The 23,632-nt window shown below is 34.2% G+C and overlaps 1 protein-coding gene across 2 annotated transcripts in view; it reads right to left on the bottom strand.

Moving 5' to 3' along the window:
* Nucleotides 1–23,632, bottom strand: part of LOC128207922 (inactive tyrosine-protein kinase 7-like) — a 97,307-nt gene that overhangs the window by 45,373 nt on the left and 28,302 nt on the right. For both annotated transcript variants that reach the window (XM_052911115.1, XM_052911116.1), the window contains 4 exons: nt 10,924–11,059; nt 5,564–5,718; nt 1,077–1,224; nt 71–207 (listed from right to left, as the gene is read on the bottom strand). In XM_052911115.1, coding sequence (XP_052767075.1) covers nt 71–207; nt 1,077–1,224; nt 5,564–5,718; nt 10,924–11,059 — 576 coding nt within the window. The remainder of the gene's footprint in view (nt 1–70; nt 208–1,076; nt 1,225–5,563; nt 5,719–10,923; nt 11,060–23,632) is intronic.

Raw genomic sequence — 23,632 nt, 5'->3', positions numbered from 1 at the left:
TATACAAAGGAATAGGCAAATATTCATATGTCAAATTCAGTACTATTGTACCGATATCATGCGTACGTACATGCAATAAAGAGTTCAGAGGTGAACGTCTGGGCGGGAATATCTGTAAGACTCGAGAGGCCTTCACAACGGTACCCTGCCTCATCTGACTTGCGAACCTTCGGAAAATACAGGGAACCATTGCTGAACACGGTGTGTCTGCAAAATAAGATAATTCACGTCTAAAAATGTAAGTATTTAAAACAACCCAATATATTTGCTGTTGCAATCGGCATATTAAGGAAGCGAATGAGGGAGACACTGAAAGGGTTTGACATCATCATTAAGACATAAAAAATGTTTTCTTGATAATCCAGAAAAAAACTTACTTTATGAAAACCATGGCATAACTGACATATCAAAGAAATTAATGCACTGTCAGAATGTCATGATGGTACTTTGTTGGCATTCTTAAAAACACTAGAATTATCCGCTTTTAATAGATTATACACACGAGACTATTAAATCTTAATGCCAAATTTCATAGAAAACAGACAGTGACGTTGAGGTAAAACTATTCATCAAGTTACTTCAAAATCTTCAAAACTAATTCATAATAATGAAATAGAGCTGAGTTTGTTTTTTCTTGCAGTTTCAATAGACTTAGTAACGACAAACAACAGTGTTTTAACATAAGAGATTGTGAAACTAAATACATCATTTTTGCCACACTGTCTGTAAAAACACCGACAGTTTCCGCACAGAATATGACTGGCAGACTTATAGTTGATGGAAAAATTGATTTCAAAATACACCAGAAACAGTCATTAGCACAAGACGAGCCACGATTTTTCAAATATTCCCATGCACACCAGGGAACGAGGCAGACTTCCAACAGGTTCCGGGGGAAATATTTCATAATTTATAGAATATCTAGCATCTTAAATTAATAATCCAGCCCATATATTTCCGACAATCTTACAGAATACATTTTTACCTATTATAAAATCACATAAATTTTAATTTTCCAGCTACATCTTATCAGCCTAAATGAGGCTTATCATGTATTATTCATTGCTTCGCCTTACCGTGTGTTATTGTACAGTTTCTCATAGTTAGCGAACCACTCTATTTTAGTGGCATTTATAAATGGGCAGTCGAGGCGGGCCTCAGCATTCTTCATGACCAGCAACTTTTGCGTAAAATTTTCTTCAATCAGATGAGGCGTATTCAGTGCTGAAAAGATAAAATATACATATTAATAACATTTATTCTTATTACATAAATACGAGAAGTATCACTCAAACAGACTTTATACATAAATATTTTTCATAAGATATGATATAACCTCAGATTCACTAAGACAATTGATGATATTTTTATGCAACTATGATGGGAATTAACCTAAATGTACCATAGTTAATGTCCAAAAATGTACTAAATTAAAAACAAGAGCATTTTTTAGTAGAAGGAAAGAGCAGGTTTGTACTCAATTATTTTTTTTATTACATAAAGAGTTTACTGGCCTAGATTTCTCAAACAATCTAAGGTCCCTAAAAAGAGGATCAAGCTCTGCTCGCTAATTTGGTATAACAATTGTAAAACGTTGAGTTCTTCTTTTAATGAATTAAAAATGAAAATCTCCTAGTCAAAGCAAAAATCCCCTTGTTTTCTGAGAAAAATCCCCTGGGAAGCCTTCCAGAAATACTGCATGAATGTATTTCTTTACTCATGACTTTTACACAGACAATTTAAAATTAAAAAAATGAACTATATGATAGGACGTTGTAAATAAATAATTTTTTATGGAGAAATATTATTTGACATTTTTTCCTTTTTTGAAACATAAATTAATTTTACATTAATTAGTATTTCTGATTCATAGTGATTTTTTATTCGTTTAATGATTTTAGCTGTATATAAATATCACCTGATGCCGCCAAATATTTCTCTAAATAACTCTAAATGATTCAGCTTTTTTCAGAAAGCAATGAGATTATTGCTCTTTCGAAACGCTTTAAAGATAAGCCGATACTAAACAACAAAGTACTTCTAACTTCTGGTTTTAATACTACAAAGAAAATGTTCGCCTTTCTTCCCTTTTCAAAATGGTACGAAAAAAGATACAATTTTGATAGCTGTTGATGGATAAAAACAGGCGACCAAGTTAACTTGTTCCTGTATATTCGTAATCAACTGAATCCTTTTATACAGTGCCAAGTAATTTGTCTTTAGAGTGTTTTTTTCTTGGAAGCAACCACAATTCCATTCAGCTGCATAAAGCCTAAAAGAATAATTTCTGTTGGTTCAGGTTACCTAATCATACCTACAATATAGGCGCTGACCCTAACGTTTTTAAAGTGACACTCTTATTCAAAATCAATACATACACATGCATAACAGACCTAAAATGTTTAAGTGATAAACCTTTAACTAAAAATCTTACTAAATAATGCATTTATCGAAAATATTAAAGGATTGGTGAGTGGTAATATATTTACTGTGATTTACTATCATCTCATTTAAGGTAGAAATATTTTTTTTTTCTGCACCTCCCTTTCAAATTCAACTCAGTATCCTTAATAAGAACTGTTGTTTTTAACAATAATTCATCCTTTTTGGTATATTTGATCAATTGTTTTAATTGTGACAAATCTTATTTGAGAGTGAGAGTACTTCTTTAAAGTTTGTAAGTTCAAAACAAATAAAATTATTTTGCATTTTAATATGTAGTTCATAAAGCTTCAAAACTGATAAATACTGATACAAAACTAATCATATTTTTTGGGAGGGGTCGGAGAAAGGTGGGGGAAGTTCCTGGAGCAATCAGAACCGCAGAAATAAGCATTATACACAGACAAATCACATCCCAGTGTTTATGCAAGCATCAACCAGCCTACAGCTACAAAATTAAAGAAAAAAATGTGCAAAAAAACTTTTAAACTTCAAGCTGTAACAAATACACGCACACGTTGTGTACCACAACCTCTTTAATATCAACGAAAGATGAATGTCTAAGATGTCATAAACATTTCATTAGCACTATCATGAGACTGAATACATAATGGCTAAAGAATAAGTAAAAACCCTATGAACAATAGGTTTTGACATGATATTTATGATCTAACAGTCTTTTCAGCACATATGATTAATCTTTATTTAAGTCTTTAAATCATTTTGTAAGGAACGTTTTTCTCACATTACAATTAATATAACATTTAAAGTTAAACTTCAAAGCATTTCTATCTATTATAAACTCTAAGACACGCATCATGTCATGGTAAATACAGAAAATAAATGATATAATAAATGCATTAAGAACTTCTTTAACCTAGTGTGTCTCATTTATAACCATTATGACGAGTGTAGGGCTACAGTTACGATTCAGTTGAGTGAAAATAGTCCTATAGATCTCGGTCTAGACAAAAGTACCCTTAGATTACCGTTATCTGACGATTTACTCATATAATAAACTCCGTCATGGAACAATTATTACCATATTATGGATTATATTTCTTCAGATGAAAATCCTACGGCTTATAGAGGCTAGACACCAGATGAGACAATTGCAAGAATTTTTTTTTTTGTCAAAAACTTGTATAAAATTTATATCTTTTAATCTTACTTACTTATGTATCCCATCGCTTTTGACACATGCATCTTTCGTAGGTTTTAAATTGTGCATTTTTCCAATTAGAATTTACTGCGGTTTTCTACCACATAAATCCAAGTAAGTTTAAAAATAGCATTGTTATAATTTTGTGTCCTCATAAACAGATATGATTTTAAGTGGGAAACCATTATGGACTATTTTAAACGGGGAAACACAGATGAGACAGCAACATGATTATTGCGTTTTTTATTTTAAGTGATGCATTATTAGCAGTCCTTCTAGCTTGCATTGACAATTCTGGGCCTTTTTTTAGGAACTACTGTATTTCCCGATTTTTGGACCATCTGGTGTCTTAAAGCCCCTTTAATAGCTGTTATGCAAAATATGTATTTTTGTTACAGAAAAGTGAAACAAACATCAAGTTAAATAATTGCTTTCATCAACTTTTTTTGCGTTATTCATATTTATCTTAATGAAAAAGGCGATGTATTCATCAGCAAATTACAAAGAAATAGCTTACTAAATTATGCATCAAAAGTTATGGAAAGAAAACACTTAAAATCTAAAACGTGTTAAAGAGCTTTATCTATTAAGTGAAATGCAAAGGTTAATTAACTAACACACTGGAAAATAGCAAATCTTACCTTAATTAAAGATAATGCACCTTTTAAGATAATTCCTTTTTTTCCTGTTTTTATCTCAACAAGTTATAGCACCTTGAGTGTTTACAAATAATGTATTTTTTATTATGAGTTTTATGTGATTTTTTTTTCTTGCACTGATGTAGTGTTTCATAAAATCTGAATTTTGGGCTTCAATATGTAATGTTTAACATGTTAATTTTAGTAGTTCAGGCCCAAATATCTTGAGAGTTCTGAAGCATAATCGATCTTTACTGAAACGGGGCCCTGGGCTGGTACATTCTATATTGGTCTTAACTGGATCTAAGAAAGATGTAGCTTATCGGATTACTTGTTATTTATAGCTGACCAATAGAGTGAATGAAGTCAATCGTGTATGACCATAAGATATTGACTTAAGTTGCATATTGAATACCACACCTGCTGGCCCTAATTTCTCGAAACTTCTTATTAAGCTTAACAGGCTTAAGTCGCGTATTTCAATTAGCCAAAATACATACTGAAAATGGATTTTGATAAATGAAAAACGGTTTATTCTGATAATCATACAGAATATTCCTACGTTATTTCTAAAAATTCTTGAAAAAGTAAATATAACACATTTTATAGAACAAGAAAAATAGTGAGATTAGCTTAATCCTGTTATAAGGGACTTAAGAAGTGTCGAGAAATTGGGGCCTGGTCCTTATTTTTTTAAGTATCATAAGCACTATATATAACTGGGTTTAAGTATCTTATCTTCTTTCATAAAAATTTAGCTGAATATTAAAAACTTGAACTTTTTTATTCAATATACAAAAAATAGTTCTGCAATCAAAGCAATTCTATATCTTAAAATCATTTTCCGTGAAGTGTCTCTAGGTTCGTTATAATACTAAACAAACCCAAACAAAACAAATGGCTTGATCCTGTTATAAGGGAATGAAAGGGTCTCGCTCAGGTTTTATAGGGCAGACATCATGACAAGTGCAAATGAATTGAAAAATATTGCAAAAAAATGCTCTATTTTGCAGAATGCATTCGTAAAGCTTTGAAAAAACGATTGCTTTTAGGCTCCAAATCAACAAATTTTTGTTCCAATGAGTTTCTGCTTGTTGTAGCGTTGTTCAAGTTCATTATAAGAACAGAATTTAAAAATTATCAATTTTAACACAGATTGAAAACAATTTTGGCCAAGTAAAATCAGTGAGTAAGTTTATGACTGTTCAAGAAATTAAGAAAATTATAGATTTTTTCTTAACAACTGAATAAAGTAGGATGGGGCTTGGGCAATGGGGCAGATTGTGATTCCCTTTAAAATACATTATTTACAGTGTCTTACCTTGTACATTCAGGAGAAAGTTTTTGCTACTGTCAATTGTTCCCGCCAAGTTTTCCGCCCTACACGAGTAGACGCCATTATCGCTGGCCGTTACGTTGTTGATGCGCAGTCGTGTCCCCTTGTCAATTATCTTCACATTGTCCTTGTTAAATACCCTAAAAAAATATATGATCAAATTTATTTTATTAACACATAATTTTAGATTACACATAACCTGTGGTCTAATTTAAAGATTGACCTTTGACCTTTCAAAGTGACCTTGACCTTATATACAGGTGAAAGCACTCTGCACATCTAAAATTTTGAAATTACTGCCTACTAGAAAGAGATATGTGGCACTTGAATGGACACTGAACAGACCAACCGTCCGCCCAACTAACCACCTGACGGATGGACCAGCCAACAGTCAAACAGACAGACAGACAGACAGACCATCATGACAGGTAATTATTCATCCCAAAACATGACAGAGCCTAGAAGAAAAGATTAAATCAATCATAATATTTTTCATTAAGGTCTTGTCTATACCATCATTAGCTAAACTTGATGATTTACTTGGCCAAATAATGTTTAGTTAATGGATTGCAGACTTCATTAAAATGAAATTAATTCTAGTCAATGGAAAATCAGGACCTTGAGATTGTCATTTATTAATGTATTACTAATGAGGCTTAGAAAGAGATTATGCGCATTATCTGTGGTAGCCATCTTCTTTGGGACTTAAAACAGAACTTTGAGTAGATTTTGAAAAGTCTCATAATGCACTGACATGATAAATTTGGAAGTTTTCAGTAAGGCGAAGATTTAATTTCATGCCAGGGGCGTAACGCTAAGCTATATTTAATGTAACACACAAATTTGCCAATCATGGCGAACAAGACATGAAGAAAAATGCCCCCTATTTTATTCAAGTGTTGGAAAATCTGACCAATTTCATAATATCGGAAATAAGGGTATTTCCATGCTAAACATCACTATAAATATATCATTTACATTTATTCCAACAACTTTTATGTCTTATATACTCCGAAATTGTCTCGACATATTCATAGCATCAACAAATGATATTATACTTAAATTTTATGTTTTTAAGTAAAGTAATATTTAAAGAGTGATAAAAGTTTATTATTTATTATCAACTTTTGCCAGTTATTTGATTATATTAGATCATTATAGGGCCATCACTTTTTTATTATACCATTTTGAAAGTTTTGGCAATATTCTTTTACATATCCAACTTATGATATGCACGGTGCATATCATAAGTTGGATATGTAAAAGAATATTGCCGAAACTTTCAAAATGGTATGCACCTGTGTTTATATTAACATATCATAGGAGCAAAAATCCTTGACTAGATTTTTTTAGTTGCAATCATAAAGAGTTGCAACATGACCTGCAAATTACCTTTAAATATTCACCTTTTCATTCTCAATAACAAAAGACTTGAATCATTTCCTCTTTTATATCGTGTATGGCATATTGTAATTGTTATTTATCTAAAATTTAACAAAACAAATCGTAATTGATATTTGTTTAAGATTTAAAGAAATATCTCCATGGTTATTTATTTTAAAATTCAAAAAAAAAATCAAAAAGATCGAAAGAGATGGCCAGATCACAAGGAACTCCCGGAGGCTGCAGACTGAACTCGCCTTTCTTAAATCTGGCATCGGTCTGACAGAACACAGATGAGAAAAAAATATTCAACTTTCAAACAAGCACAAAAACGCATTTATACCTGCGGAACATCAATGTTAGCTTTCAGGTTCACTTATTTGCATAATTGCGCGAAAGGTTTATCTTCTTCTAGAAAATTGTTTAATTCATCGGAGAATTGACTTTGAAATTGTAAAACCTTATAAAAACAACATTAAGCACAATGTGCAAAATTTATCAACAACATGAACAAGAGACATCTTTGGAGTTTTGATGTAAAAACCAGACGCATGAAGCTCCAAAGGAGAGAAAAACAGGAAAATGTCTAAAAGATGCCGCCCTACTGTTCTTCAAGCCTCCACCCTACTGGTTCTGTATACACTTCCTGTGTACATCAAGACATATGATGAGCAGTCAAAATCTAGATTTTAACAGGGCTAATTTTTGATTAAAGAAACAGTGACTAGATCTCTGGCTTATTTATTAAGCTGATTTATTAGTTATGCTTCCCCACCTGAGAAATTAGCTCAGGATGATCGGAATTGGATGCCATTAGCTTCATTAATTACCAATCATTTAAAACTCCCACTGGGATCTGGTCTTTGGTAGGTATGTTTGCAAAGGTTCCTTCAGAGCAAACAGATGAGAAAACCTAGTCTGATGTAACATTAGTTTCCTCATAAGTCATCTTTTTTTATGACTGACTGTTATTTGGTATCTATATCAACATTTTCATTTTGATTATGTGCACCATACTGAGACTGGTGTAAGGAAGAAGATTTTGTTCCGTCTTCAGGCTTAGCTTGCTTGCTTCTCTCATGCATGACCTTGGTTCAATTCCTTTACTTTGCATATGTGAGTATGGTCACGTTTATCACCAGACTTTACAGGAACATTAGTAAGAAGAGCACAGAGCAAGTGCCAATGCACATCTGTTTCCTACACGTAAACAGGGGCATAACTCAAAAGTAATTACGGCCAGTTTTTATTAGCCTTGCTTAATACATGTGCATATTGTTTCTAGCAACTCTTTAGTAATTATGGCAAGATTTTATAACACTTGGTTAATACATGTGCGTATTGTGTCCAGCAACATGTTTACCAAGTTTCGTGTTAGCATATTGATTCTGAGTAATGGCCAATGTTAAAGGTTTTGCACACCGACGCAGGCAACGACAAGGTTTTGCACACCGACGCAGGCAACGACACCAAGGCTATGACAATATTCTTCGTAAAATGCTCAATATGAAAACATTTATTGAAAAACAATTATCCCAATCAGCCGTAATAACCTTTCTTAAATTTCGCCTTGAAAAATTAAGTGCAGATCATGCTCTGTTTTGGCCTAAAGCTTCAAACTTCATGACAGTGAAAGAAATTGTGATGGAAACCAAATACATCCCATTTATTTGATTGCAAAATCGAAACCAAAAACCCTGCCATTTTTCTGTTACCTAATGCCGTTACACATGAAATCAGCCCATTACTCCAATTAGGGTCATCAGATAATATGATAATTCACTTTGGTAAGGTGGGGAAGGTTAGATCGTACCATTTATCAACAAACGCATCTCTTTACAGGCAATCAGATTAGCAACAATTAGTGCAATTTGATCTTTGATTAACATCGTAAATGCATTTAAATGGGCGTGAGGATTTTAAAACTTCCGTAGATATTGATAGGTATGATAAATGTAATTCAAGCATGCAGTCTGCACAAAAATACATCGGTAAATTCTTTTCTGAGCCAACCAAATTTCAAGTCTTGTAAATGGACCGACAGGCATTTTTTTGACATACAAAATTTCACAAGATTGAAAAAGCCATGTCAACATTTCATATCAATATGGTCGAAGATTATGCATATATATTTTATCAAAATGCACCATTCTAGGCTTAAATAAGCCAATTTTTCATGTGGGAGGACTCACATACTCCCCTTGCAATGTTTATAGCCTATAAGTATTAATATTTAGGGGGTTACTGGGGAATGGGGCTGCGCCTAAGATGCCCTTTAAGTTTGCCTTTAGCTACCTCTTACATGAAATGCTTGATCTGCAATATGCCCCTTAATTGTGAAATCCATTATTCCAAATTAATCCCAAATGGCCTTACAGTGCTTCAATCATCATTTTGTAAATACTGTTACAAACACCAGCATCAGCAGAGGAAAAAAGTATTAAAAAATACATTGGAATTTCCTACCATAGCATTCATAGTGAAAAGCAGACCATTGCTGTGATGATCAAACAACTAGCTGTTAGCTAGAAGGAAAGTCAGAAAGTCGGGTGTAAACTTAAGCTATTATGATGATAAGATACTTGGATAATATTTGGAGATCTCCCCCTCCCCCTGGACATAGAAAATTAGACGCCCCATGATATGGATAGTTTACTACCTAACAGGTGAACACACACAGTCATTCCTGTAAGTGCAAGTGGAAAAACATCTTTGGATTAACATCCCCATGGCTGTCAGAAACCCACTGCTGTAATTAATGAATTTTGGACAAAAATACAGCCTAAGCGATGATCTAAAATGAACAAGAGTGCTGCAGTGAAAGACAACCCTCATCTGTTGTTTTTGCAGTCAAACAAGGGGAATACTGAGCAATTATTAGAGACAAAGTTTTGGGCCTTGATATTAATGTGTCCGATGTAACATTAGTACCAAGTTTCATTAAAACATCTTGAAAAATGGTTCGGTTGTGGTCATGGTTTTTGTATAATATCGTGTACTCAGATGCTGCCATCATCGTTACAACCACCAACACCTCCGATAACAACAACACCATGAGGCTAATAAAATGCATGAAACCTAGTACCAACTACCAAATCTGACTCCTGGCTTTATATTTTTTTCCATTGAATCTGAGGAATATTTTTTCGGTAGCCTTATATTGGGTAGATCTTTTGGCACCAGATGACTACCATTATCATAGAAATGATCATAACTTTGTGATGTTTACCAGAATATGATTTTGTTATGTTCTTAATTACCAATAACACTGGGAATAATTGTTATGTGTCTATCAACTCAAATTTATCAACTCTCATTCCCTACCGATAACCTTTCATTGACTCGTAATAATTTAGCGGAAAAAAATAATATTTAGATTCCATACCTTTACTTTCATATTTTTTCTAAAGATAAGCCTTAAAAGTTTTAATTTTGCAGTGAAATTCTTCCTGAAATGCAGCAAAAGGGTCAATTAAATTTTAAACCTTACTAAAGAAGTGAAAGATTTGAACCCCAATTGTGGACACATGTTCTCAAGTTCTCATGGGTGGAATATAATGATTATAAAAATAGCCTACAGCATATGAATAAGAATGCTGATAAGCCCTTATGTTGATCAATCAAAGAAATGCTTTACTAGTAAAGCAATGGTAATTGTCTGTCTAGCGCAGTGGTTAGCAATCTCCCTTCTCACAAAGGCGCCCAGTTTGATTCCCGGCCTGGGTGCATATGTCTCAGTTTGGTTTGTGATCACCAAACCAGACAAAAGTGGGTTTTCTCCGGGTACTCTGGTTTCCTCAACAACACAAGACCAGTACACTCTCGCGTTTCATTGTGCCAACGACAGTGATTAATATAATTGTGTTTCAATATCATTGTACAATAAATTAGTTCAAACTTTAGGCTACGAAAAAGAAAATAGGCAATAGAGAAACAACATTTTAGTAAAAAAATATATTTACCTGAATTGATTCTGGTACCAGTAATACGAGGGCTCTGGATTTCCCGTAATTTCGCATCGCAGCTGAAGATCGGCACCGAGTGCGATGTCCTCCTGTTGGGTTCGGTACAGCTCAACTATTGCAATAGGGTCGATCCCTGAAATATAAAATATACAGACTATTAAGAGGATTGAAAATACAGTAATATATATCAACTAGAATTTTGATATTTAAGAAGTGTTACACTGAAGTTTGAGTTTTCCCGTCAAAAATGGTTTTGGTAAGAGCTATTGTTTAAATTAACAATGCTTTGGTTTTATCCCAACAATTATCAAGATCTCATGGTATGTCCTCATTCTTAGAGGGACTTGCTCATGTTTTTGGACATTAAATGAGTTTTCCTGAAAATGCATCAGAAAGCATTTCATTTTTATTTATTTTACTCTTTGATACCAGAAGTGCAGAAAAAAATGAGTGCATTTTACAAACCATGAGCAAGTATCTTTAAGACAATCTGAAAAACACATCGAACAGCAACACCTGAGCAGTAAAAGCAGTGTCGGTGCTCTCTGACATGCACTATCTCTCAAAATGAAATATATACCAAAGTGACATACCCTATCTCCCTATGAAAAGGAAAATACTATTTTTCATGGTAATTAAGCTTAACCTGGGCCCGGAAATATGTTTATTCTGCAAACAAAAACAAGTGCTCTGAGTTCTGGGGAAAATTCTGCTCATACCTAAACATATCGTTATACACATATTGTCTGCTGCACTCATCGTGTTTATTATATTTGTCTGACAGAACCCACCCATCAGATTGATAGACAATTTTTTTATATTTTTTTTGCTTGACAGCATCAACCAGAACTGTTTATACTGTTCACAGTATTAGAGAATAAAACTTGAGAAAAAAGTTACTGAGATAATAGTAAAGTCAATAACAACAGCACCTCAAGCGATTGGGAATGCTCATAAGAACTTTTCTATTTGACCAAGGGGCAAAACTCCAACAATATGTAAGCCAGAGTGGTGGGACTTCAGAGTCCAATGCTTGTCAGATGTTTTCAGTAACTCTAAACATGTGTTACCCCGAGTGATGGGCCAATACTTATGAGATTTTTGCTGTTATCATAAACTTATTTTAGACAGAGTGAAGGGACTTTGGAGGCCCAACACTTGTCTGATCTTTTCTGTAACTGTAAACATATTTAAGCCAGATGGATTGGACTTGGCACAGTGTTATTTAAATTTCAAATAATCATGTTTTAAATTTCATGTTTCATATGATTCCATCCCTGATTTTTTTCAGCTAAATTGTTTCTTAATCATAATTAATAAGTAAATAATAGTTAGTGTTTTTTATCTTTACTCAAAATTATTAATAAGACATTAGCTGTGCAAATCCGTTTTTGTATGGCAATCCCATTGGCAGAAACATGGGCAGAAACACTAAATCTGATTTGGACTGTATACTGTTGTCACTATATCCAAAGCAGCTAACCTTGTTCGTCCGAGCCTTAGTGCCTTTACTATTTTTACCTTTTCCTAAGATGGCATTTAACGGCTGCAGCTGTTAACGCAATAATTAATTATGCCATTAGAAGTGAAATCGTCATCAACACACGATAATGTTCATGTCAGTACTAAGTTTTGCAACATTTAGATGCCAAACGGATTAAAATCATATAACTGTCAAAAAAACATTGCATCTAAATTTGACAGAATTAAATGTATAACTGATACTCCAATTCATTGCTGGCAATAAATTTAACACTTTTCAAAGTGGTGCTATTCACTAATAAATATTATGCATATAAATTTGCTTGTGTCGAATTTAATAGAAAGCAAATTTTCAGTTTTTATGTCATAAAACAAATCTAGCCTGCTCATTGCCCATAAAACGTGTCATTTATTGCCTAATTTAATGTGATTACAACCAAAGCAGAGCGTTTTTGTGAAATATGAGTGAATCGCGATCGTAAAGCATTCTGTAACTGTACGCTACCAAACAACTGTCAAATTTTATGGATTATAGGTAAATAAAATTATTTTCGAAAGTAAAGGAAGGCTAATAAATTAAAATTAACATGAATGAACATAATTTTCTATTTACATATATTTTAACATTTCGTTTATAACCAACATCTGTAAAACAAGATGTTACTGAACAGCTCTATTTTGAATTTTAAACCAGAAATATCATTTCTGTACAAATAATGCCAGATGAAATCTTTTCTAAGAAAAAAACAGAAAATTCATTTTTCTTTGGTATGAAAAATGGTTGAAAAAGCACCAAGGTCCCAAGGTCATTTTCGTCAAGAAAAAACTATCAAGCTTTCCAACCTACTCCGGACAGACTTTAAACAGTGCAGCACTTACGGTAATTGTTGAAAATAACTTATTGGTAACGAAAGAGCTCTTCAGATTCTTAAAGAAACAGAGAAATTACGCATACGGCTTGATCCTAATATACCTTTAATAATTTAGAAAAAAAAAAGTTTTACCAGTAAGCATATCTCAAATTTGACAGGCATACAAATTTTAAACAGACAATTCAAGGCTAGAATTACCTATCACAGGTTTTATTTATTTCAGCACAAACCAATCATAAAGTCAAATAAGTTTCAAGCTGTTTTTTTAATTTGATTTCATGAATTTTGAGCACTTAATATGAAACTCTTCTCAAACTTGTTTGTATACGATTTTTCATCATGCACCCTGCCATTGTTCTCTAAGATTTTGACATGCAAAAAGAGTGCAAAAAATAGACTACTATTATATAACATTCAGACACCATTCAAGCAGAATTTTGGTTAAAATTTCAGAAAGATTACCAATTTTAAATATCAAGTATTTAAACAGCAGTTTACATGTCTGACAGATATGATGGTTTTACTGCATCTATTATCATTTTTTTTTAATTTCAAATATTTTCCAAGAAAAAATAGTCCTGAATTTCCATATTGTTAACTTTTAAAAACATCTTGCGTAAAGACGCTTTTTTCAGTATCAAACAGGGCTTTATGGATTCAATTACAAAATTGGAGAGGAGGGGCTTATTGTGATGCTCCCTAGCATAGAACATAGCAACTTGCACTTCATTTAACATCAAACAGAATCCACATCATCCAAAACATATACAGTTGAGCCCAATTTGGCTTGAGCTCCAAGAGAACAGCGAAAAATACTTGGACATCGAAAAGTCACGCCAAGCAGGATTTCTTATATCCAGAAGAAAAAAAACAGTCCTTTAGATCAAGTTCGAGCCAATGAGTAAATCGAGCCAAGGGAGTTCGAGCCAATGAGTAAATCGAGCCAAGGGAGTTCGAGCCAATGAGTAAATCGAGCCAAGGGAGTTTGAGCCAATGAGTAAATCGAGCCAAGGGAGTTCGAGCCAATGAGTAAATCGAGCCAAGGGAGTTCGAGCCTTTTAGACTGTACACATTTCCTTCTTTGTATTATACATGATTATAAGCCATATGATATTAATATTAAGTAACTAATAAAACAATGAACACCCCAATGTAACAAAATGACACTAAAATTACTTAAATAACGTAACTTGGCTGTGGCAAAACGATAAAATGAAGTGCGGCACATCAAGCCAACATATGTACTTGGATCAGAAATCACTTCCCGACATTCATGATCATTGCTTGACACTTGAACATGACAGGAAACAGCCAATAATGTCAAAATAAATCCCAGAGATTCTACTAGGTTCTGGCCATCAAAAATGTGCTGTAAATCTGGCTATATTGCAAACTCCTTCATTCATGTTTATCAACAACACTTCTCCCCAACTGGTTTCAGTTATTTTTTGCCTTGTTTTTTCTTGTACTTGAGAAGTGTGGTTAAAAATAAATCATATCCTATTACCATTGTAGGTTGTGAAAACTTCTGTAATGAAAAATGTTTTTCCAAGGAAAAGATGCAGTCAAAGTATTGTCATAACCTTGGTCTTGTCATAATCCCCGCATGTTGTCAAAATTGCTGTTGTCCTGTAAGCATATCAGAAGCAAGTCCCATAACTTTGGAAAAAAAAATCCAAGAAAAGGTGCAGTCAAAGTATTGTCATAACCTTGGTCTTGTCATTATCCCCGCATGCTGTCAAAATTGCTGTTGCCCTGTAAACATATCAGAAGCAAGTCCCAAAACTTTGCCAAAAAAAATTCCCTTAGAAAAGGTGCAGTCAAAGTATGGTCATAACCTTGGGGTTGTCATTATCCTTGCATATTGTCAAAATTGCTGTTGCCCTGTAAGCAATTATTAGAAGCAAGTCTCATAACTTTTGAAAAAATGTTTTTCGAAGAAAAGATGCAGTCAAAGTATGGTCATAACCTTGGTCACGTCATTATCCTTGTATGTTGTCAAAATTGCTGTAAGCATATCAGAACCAAGTCCCATAACTTTGGCTTAACTATTTTAATAGTTATGCCCTTGAGCAGCCTTCAAAAACAAACAAGCATTGGCATTTAATAGCTGAATTCTTCTCAAAGCTTTTAAAAGTCTCATGCAATTCCAGGAGTGTAACAAAATACATGAAATCACTACTCAAACTGTTTACTCTTTTATCCATCACTTCATTGAGCAAATATAAGTTGGCAACCAGTGATGGACAGTGAAAGACTTGTTGTTCATTTAGCAAATGAAACCTGACCAACAATAATCTCGGAGATTTGTATCCATATTCAGTAAAGTTAGCATGTGTCCATCAAACTAGCCACCCTCCATTGACCCTTTTACTTGCTTTGTATTGACAGCCTTTCTTCCATATAGAACGCTAATTGATGTGTCAAATTTGTCACAAAAACTGCCCACCACGATAAGTTTTACCTTTGAATAGCCATTTCATATTGTCCACTAAAGAAGTTGGCGCCAAAGAGAAATCCATCCAATTTTCTTCAAAAGAGTACAAACAAGATAAGGTAATCAATGGGCAGTAAATCATTCATAACTATCAACAATAAACTTTTGACATTAATGGCTACTAATAACTGTTTTATGTCTTTAATACTAATCACGGTCATTTGGTGGTCCATGTCACTTAACAGCAATCAGACAAGGTAAATATTCTGACATGCTTGCTTTTTCTTGTCTTTACTTTAAACTCTTACCAAAGATGTCATAAATAGTGTCATTAGTTGAGAATGTTTCCCAGTTTAAGAAGAACAAATACCTTTATAAGTTAAGAGTTCACATAAAGGGTGGTCATTAATTTCAAAAGAATATTTATATCACTATACTCAGATTAGTTGATAATATGGTCATAAGAGAGCAGTGAGTATCCTATAATCCTTTCAAATAAGCAAACTCATGCAAAAGTGTATCAATTTATAGCAATACACCCTGGAACTACTTTTATCGCAGTTTACCTATCAGTTAAAGTGGGCCCTTGAAAAACAATCGCCAAGACAATGAGGAGACATGCTCTTCAGAGGATAAGAAAGGTCAGAGAGGGTAACCTTGGCTGACCCCAAAAGAAAACCTAACCTAACATTATCCAAGTCAATCAATGTTATAGCAGGTACATTTGATACATGTATATTGTTATTTAAAACAGCTCATGAAACAGCAGGTGGCTTTTTTATTTGACAAAGAAAATGTTTATGGTGAAATGACCTTTTACCTTATCGAAGCATTTTCTGTGGTCATTAAATCAATCAATATTTTGAAACAGTGGGTTCAGTTCCTATGCTGTCCATAAAATGTAACCTTGTTGATTTAAAAATGTTATTGACTAATAATGTGGAATTCAATTTAACAGTATAATATATAAAAAAATATTTTCACATATGAAATACAGAAGGTTTCTCTGAGGTTTAATATGACTGCTTTATGTGCATCAGTATCAATACCAAAAATAATTAACAAAGGAACCAAAAGGATTTGAAAGAAACATGATAGGGCCTGCTGGGCTTAACTTGGCACCAAGCAAAGGCTTTCCTGTTTGATTGGAAATGACAAGGCACCATATGATTACAGAATAGTGTCCAGCGCCCAAACTGTGCCGGCTTGACCACTGGTAAAGACCGACAGATTCAGCAGCGAACTGATTAAACTGGACAAAGGCCACTGTGACACTGTGGTCAGTAGTTCTGGTCCTAACTGATGGGTGACCTCGGGTCAGTTGAAATGCAAACTGACCAACACAATGGACATCATTACACGGAACATGATGATTCATTAAAAGCCTTAATTATCGATACCTTTCATTCAATTACGTTGACTTAATTAAGATTTACTGTCATTTTGCTGCAACAAGCAATAAATCATCTGTTTAGGGGGGAACACTGGTCCTGGAAAACACTCTTAAAAATAGTGACTTTTGAAAACTTTCAAAAAAAAATAAAATCAAGCTTTTTACTATTGTCACTCGCTGAAAGAAGCACACAGTATATTAACCTGGTGATGAATACCATCAATTATCTTAGAAATGTGCACCCAAAGTTTTTTCGGTCAAACTCAGTTAGAGCCACTTTTCAAAGAATGATGGCACCACCAGTGCTGATGAATCAATCAAGCAGACCATGCTTTATCTACCACCTCTACTGCTACTCTTCAATGAATTATCTCCCCTGAATCAATCAAAACAGATCATGCCTTATCTACCTCCACTGCCTCTACTCTTCAATGAATTATCTCCTCTTCCAGGCCTGTCAGACCACATGCTGACCAAATACCAACGACAACTGGCGAGTCATTGACACAATGGAATGTCGGGAGTAGTATTTGAGATGAATTTATGTGTAAACCATTCTCATTGACATAAATATCACATCAGAACTATGATACAAATCATGGAAAATGCAAATTAGGCCATTAAAGGACTCCCGAAAACCTGAGATTGAGCAATTTTCTCCACATGAGACTCAGGTGGGCATTCACATGAGAGAAAAGATGAGAAAGTTGAAGGTACCTTAGATGGGCATGTTAAATAAACAAGCATACAAAGGGCTTGAAATAAATAGACATGTTCCCAGCCATACTTCCCCTTGTTGGTGGTAAGATCCTGCTTTTACAAGATGATTATCTGAGGGATCATGGAATTTTGTGTATCTTCACCTCCATTATGGCACATAAACATCCATTTTGTTATCTTGTATAAATACTGGGAGTCAGCTAGAAGTCAACTATGAAATAGTATCCATCTACCAAGTACCTCCTAGGATATATATAGCTCTGTAAATGTAGCATTTAGGTGGAAGGGCATTATCATAAGATTGAACTATTTCTTGGTGGGGGCAGGAAGGAGAGGGTCAATATCATTCATGTAGCATGTTGGATTAAAAACGACTTTATATTAAATATTCTGCATACTGATTTAATAATTATTAAGCAAATGACTTTAAGAAAATTTACTTCAATTAATTAATATGATAGTTAAATATATCACTACATACTCCAAAACATCAGTGCAATTATGGGTAAGAAAATTGACTGAAATCCTTCAGAACACAAGAAGACATTTACGCAAATTCACCAATAACAATAAACATTAATATTGTCTCAGCAAAGCAATATAACATCAAAGGGAACAATATGGATGCATTTCCTCCTGCACATAAATACAACAATGAAAAATCAAAGAACAATATATTGCCTCCTCCACTAAACACCAAGTGGTAATTCTGAGAAAATGGTTTGATTTCTTTGTAGAATACCTGACACTTTATGTAACAAGCACTCCGGTTAATAGGCAATATTGCTTTCATTAAAATTGTGGAACAATAAATTCCAGATATTTCCTTGGAAAAGTCTGCTTGTTGTTAGAATCACCTGGGTTTTATTGACTACAATAGCAACCATGATAGATGGATTTTAATACGATTGTATGAAACTTGATAGAATTTCCTTACACAGCCTATTCAAATTTATTTATATCCTGCATGTTCATATTATTAGGTATCACATTATTGGTTTCCGAACACTTTTCCAGGGGGAGGAAGCTTACAACTGATTCCCTGTACGGTTCCCGACATCTGGCAAAGAAGCTTGCAGAGACCTTTGACACTCACAATCCTGATACGACACTGATGGACACTATAGTATGCCCTTTATTCCATCTTGCGTACAGTGGTCAGAAATTGTCCCGAAGAGAGCAATATTTGATAAGCATACAGAGAGCTGAATTTTCTACCTTCTGTACCCTGTGCGTAGGAGTTTAAAGGATAGATGCGTTACAATACAATTGTATTTATTATTATATAAGATTTGGAAGACTACATTCTGGAACAGAGATCCATTGGAGACATTAAATACAATCAAAATCCTTAAAATAGCAGTCCCTTTTTGATTGGGAAATAGCAGTTCTTTTTTGATTGGGAAATAGCAGTCCCTTTTTGATTGAAAAATGGCAGTCACTTTTTGATTGGGAAATAGCAGTCCCTTTTTGATTGGGAAATAGCAGTCCCTTTTTGATTGAGAAATGGCAGTCACTTTTTGATTGGGAAATAGCAGTCTGTTTTTGATTGGGAAATAGCAGTCTGTTTTTGAAATATGCAACAATATCAAAGGTCTGAAAAGGTGAAAGAACAATCAACAATCAATTTTGATCGAAGAGGTGAAACCAAAAAGGGTCATTTATATATTTTTCTCTTTCACTCCTGGATAATCTTTTATATTGGGCATACAAAATGCTACTAAATACTTGACAAGACTAGTAAATGTATAGTTATTGGTCATAAATCATAGGAAACCAGGCAAGGAACATGTTGCTGTCCATCCTAACAAAGTGGGAAACAATGTTGAACTTGTAAATGCTGAGTCTATACTGAAGTAAATTAAGATATTGATTATGTTTTGGTGACTGCACTGATCTATTAATTTATTTAAGAGGTAAAAGAATACTTCAGATTGTTTGAATGAAATGACATTCAGTCAATTATGAAAAGATCTGCATTATGACAATGTTGAACAATTAATGGACTGTTAGCTAAATATTTCTTTAACAAGAATATATAAGCCTACATCATGGTAGAATTTAGTTGTTTTTCATGCATTTCAACTCTTAATGGCACATAAAATCTGCTGCAGAAAAGTACTCACAAAGTCTTAAAATGAGATCATTTGACACCAGCTGATTACATCTGGCATTGCCACCCATCACATAAGCGTTTAATTGACTTCCCTTCAATAAAATTAATGGTGCTTCTGATATCAACAAGTTATGTAAATCCCACTTTTCACATCACTGCTTTGATGTTCAACTGTTGATGCTCAGATTCAAAGATTTCAGCTTCCGGGTTAAGTACATTTTTATAAGAAAATATGACATTTATGTGTTTAAAACTGTAAAGCAAAGTTTTGAAATCTAGTCCTTATCACAGAAAATATTTAAAAGCCCATAAATTTAAGTGGGCAGATTTTTGCTTTCAAAGATATTGAAGTTAACCATGAAACAGGTTCAGAAGTTAACTAAGTACATGTTTACCAACTCTTAAAACATAAGAATAGCATGTTTAGATTTCATTCAATTATCTTTAACAAATAAACAAATATTATTCTTTATTAGTTTCTCTTAACCCAAACTAATTAAATTGAGAATTTAAAGTAGCATATTACCTCCCCTTGTAGCAAATTTGCCATAGATAATTATCTTGCTATTTTGTTCAATGAAGTGTCAGTCATCATGTTTCCATCAGAAAACCAGCATATGGGACAAAATCAGATTGATTCTGGGTTGAAAGATGACCAAACAAAGATATGTATCTCCCATTCAGCACAATGTGAGTGTGACTTCCATGTTCTCTGGATTGACAAGCCAGTTCAATCAAGATTTCTATCATGACCTTGGCAACCTCAAAACCTGCTGTTACCATACAGAGTGATCTATGCTCCATGTCAAAGACTCAATAGCTGGGTGGTTGGTCTGTCCACCATATCTGATGGTAACTCACATGCAAATTTGAATCATCCATTAGGTTTGCTAATGTATTTACATTAATATTAAAAGCAAGGGGAATCAATTTTCATCAATTTTGTGGAACATCATTCTGTTTGGATATTATTAAGCCAAGAGATATTGTGACATTGTGTAAGTTTCAGTATAATCTGAGTGTTTGGGCAGTGCTTTGGCTTATCATTACAATCCCTTCAAAGGAATATTGGTCAGATAATTGTCCAAACTCTTAAAGAAAACACTTGGACAAAGCTTTAGGCTCAGTAACTAGAAGCAAAAAAGGTGCAATGCAGCTTCCATACATCTATCAACTTCAATTCATTAAGATTAAAGATAAAAGTCATCTTTAAACACCTCTATCTAAAGCTCCTAATGATAATGGTTCTCTGAAAACAGTTTTCTGCAGGGAAACCAGCATGTGCAGTGATTTATCTTTTGGTGGACCTGGCTGGACCATGCACATATCACTCATGTCTGGTCATTTTATATTCATAAATCATCCCTCCACTGTACTGGATTCATAACTGGCCACACACTGGGTCCAAGTTAACTGGAACCATGTGTGATGCTGCTATCAAAATTGTAATTTATGTGATCATGTTAAGAATGTACACACTTTAATGAATTCATTAACTGTGAGGTTTTGCAGAATGCTCCAGTCCAAGAAACTATGGCATGCATTGTCACTAGTATCAGATATATAGGGGGAGGAAGGGTGGGGGTGCTGTAGGTTTGATGTCAAGTGTTTCAAACTGAATATAGGCAACATTTTCTTCAGGGAGGACTCTTACACCCCCTATGCACATTTAAACCAGATCTTTTTTGGTTCTGGAGGAAGGAGTGTGTGTCCAAAGTTTAGTGTGAGTGTGACAGACAGGGTGGAATTATTTGATAATTTTTTTAACAGTAACACAATTTGCACCTTGTAAAGCAATATTGATACATGGACATCCTTTACTTTTCACTTCTTAATTTCACAACAACTGTGAAACAACATCATTATCCTATCAGTCCTGAAGCGAAAACAGTAGCAGAACAAATTTGTTCTGGCATCATTGAGAAAAGAAAAAGGCTTCAATTTCAGCCAGCATGGATTGTATGGGGCTGCTATCAAAGTTGAACTACCAGGGACCCTTAATTTGGAGACTTTCAAGGGTTAGAAACGGTAAAACAACATATTACATCATTATCCTATCACGCTCAAGAGCACAATGTTATTGAGAATGTGGTCTTTAATAACTCCTCGAGGGAATCTGTGGAACCTGGAGGAATCCTCTCGTCAAGCTTGGTGACCACTAACTTGTTTATACCAAAATAAAGATAAAGACTGCAAAAAAGACCATGCTTTGTACATGGAATTTCACACTGACCACCACAGTGGTCTGACTTTGTTTTCTTTAACATTTTCTGAATGACATCTGCTGTTAAAATGGACATCCATTTAAACCTGATGGACATGGGTCACAAAAATATGACAGTGAAATCATAAAACCACAGACTCAATCCAGCAGCATGCATTTAGCCATTGGAATCAAACTACCCTGCTAACACATGTCCCTTCAGGTTCAATTAACTTCAGTACCTTTGGCCGAAGATAAAAACCTACAGCCCCCTGAACTTGACTGACACTTGTTAGAAATCTGCCAGGGACCTGTGATGACCCCTAACAGTTTCAAAGCAAGGTGCCCCCTTGAATGTTTCCAAATTAAGGGCCTCTGGTAGTTCAACTTTGATAGCAGCCCTCATACCAATATCTGCTGGCGGAAATTTAAGCCTTTTCTTCCCTCAATGATGCCAGAACCAATTTGTTCTGCTACTGTTTTCGCTCCAGGACTGAAATTGATTCAATTTGAGCATGTCCGTAGTTGTTACTTTATTCCTTATGACATATTTATGGCAAAAAAAGAATTTCCTTCAGATTTAAACTACAATGTTGAAATTGAATGTTTTGGAAACTGAATAGTGATTATATGCGTATGTCTGTATATAGATTTGTTCTTATTCATGTTCAAAACAGTGTATCTGTCTATCCAAAGAATCGGTCAAAAGTTAAATATACTTCCCAAAATTAAGTCTTACTAAAGAGATAACCTAAAAAATATTTAATACTTAAAAAAACGCTGTCTGTTTTCCAGTCAATAGTATATAATAGGATTCAAACAATATGGCCAAGGGTATTTTTTTCTGCACTACAACGATACCGATGATGTTGACATTAAAATATATAATGTTAATGATACCTCCTGACTTTAACCTCACAAACTTGCCTTGCATCTTCAATTCTTAGACACCATCTGAATGATTTTGGTTAGAAAAGTCCTTCTTGTCCTGTGTACTACAGCCAGCCAGCCACAGCTAGTCTCCTGGGACACATGTCCCATTGTTTGCCTTCTCCCAATTTGGCATGTACAAATGAATGGACATTTTAGACATTTGGCTAACAAGGTCCCTGGAGTTACCACCAACAGGCTAATTCATGTATGGAAGTGCATTCCATATAGAAGTCTGACAAGGTCTCCAATGTTTTCCCCGGACTTCCAATTACGCTGATTAGCTGTTGTTTCCTATTAAGGCCCCCACCACTTGCGCCACTTGTGGGTCTGACAAACCATTGTCCAGACTGGACAGCTGATAAATGCCCAGTGACTTTCTGATCAACTTTCTTTAATATCTCCTGATATATTTTAGGTGAAGAAAGTATTTTGCATTTTTGTCTCAAAAGAATTCTATATATTATGGTAGTAACTTTTGGGTTCCAATATCAGTTTAACTTATTGCAATTCCCTGGCACAATAACACAGAACAGTATCCAGCTCTTACACT

This window comes from Mya arenaria, chromosome 11 (genome assembly GCF_026914265.1).
Source record: "Mya arenaria isolate MELC-2E11 chromosome 11, ASM2691426v1".
Lineage (NCBI taxonomy): Eukaryota > Metazoa > Mollusca > Bivalvia > Myida > Myidae > Mya > Mya arenaria.
Note: the sequence above shows the minus strand (reverse complement) of the source record. Positions and strands in the feature narration are given on the sequence as shown.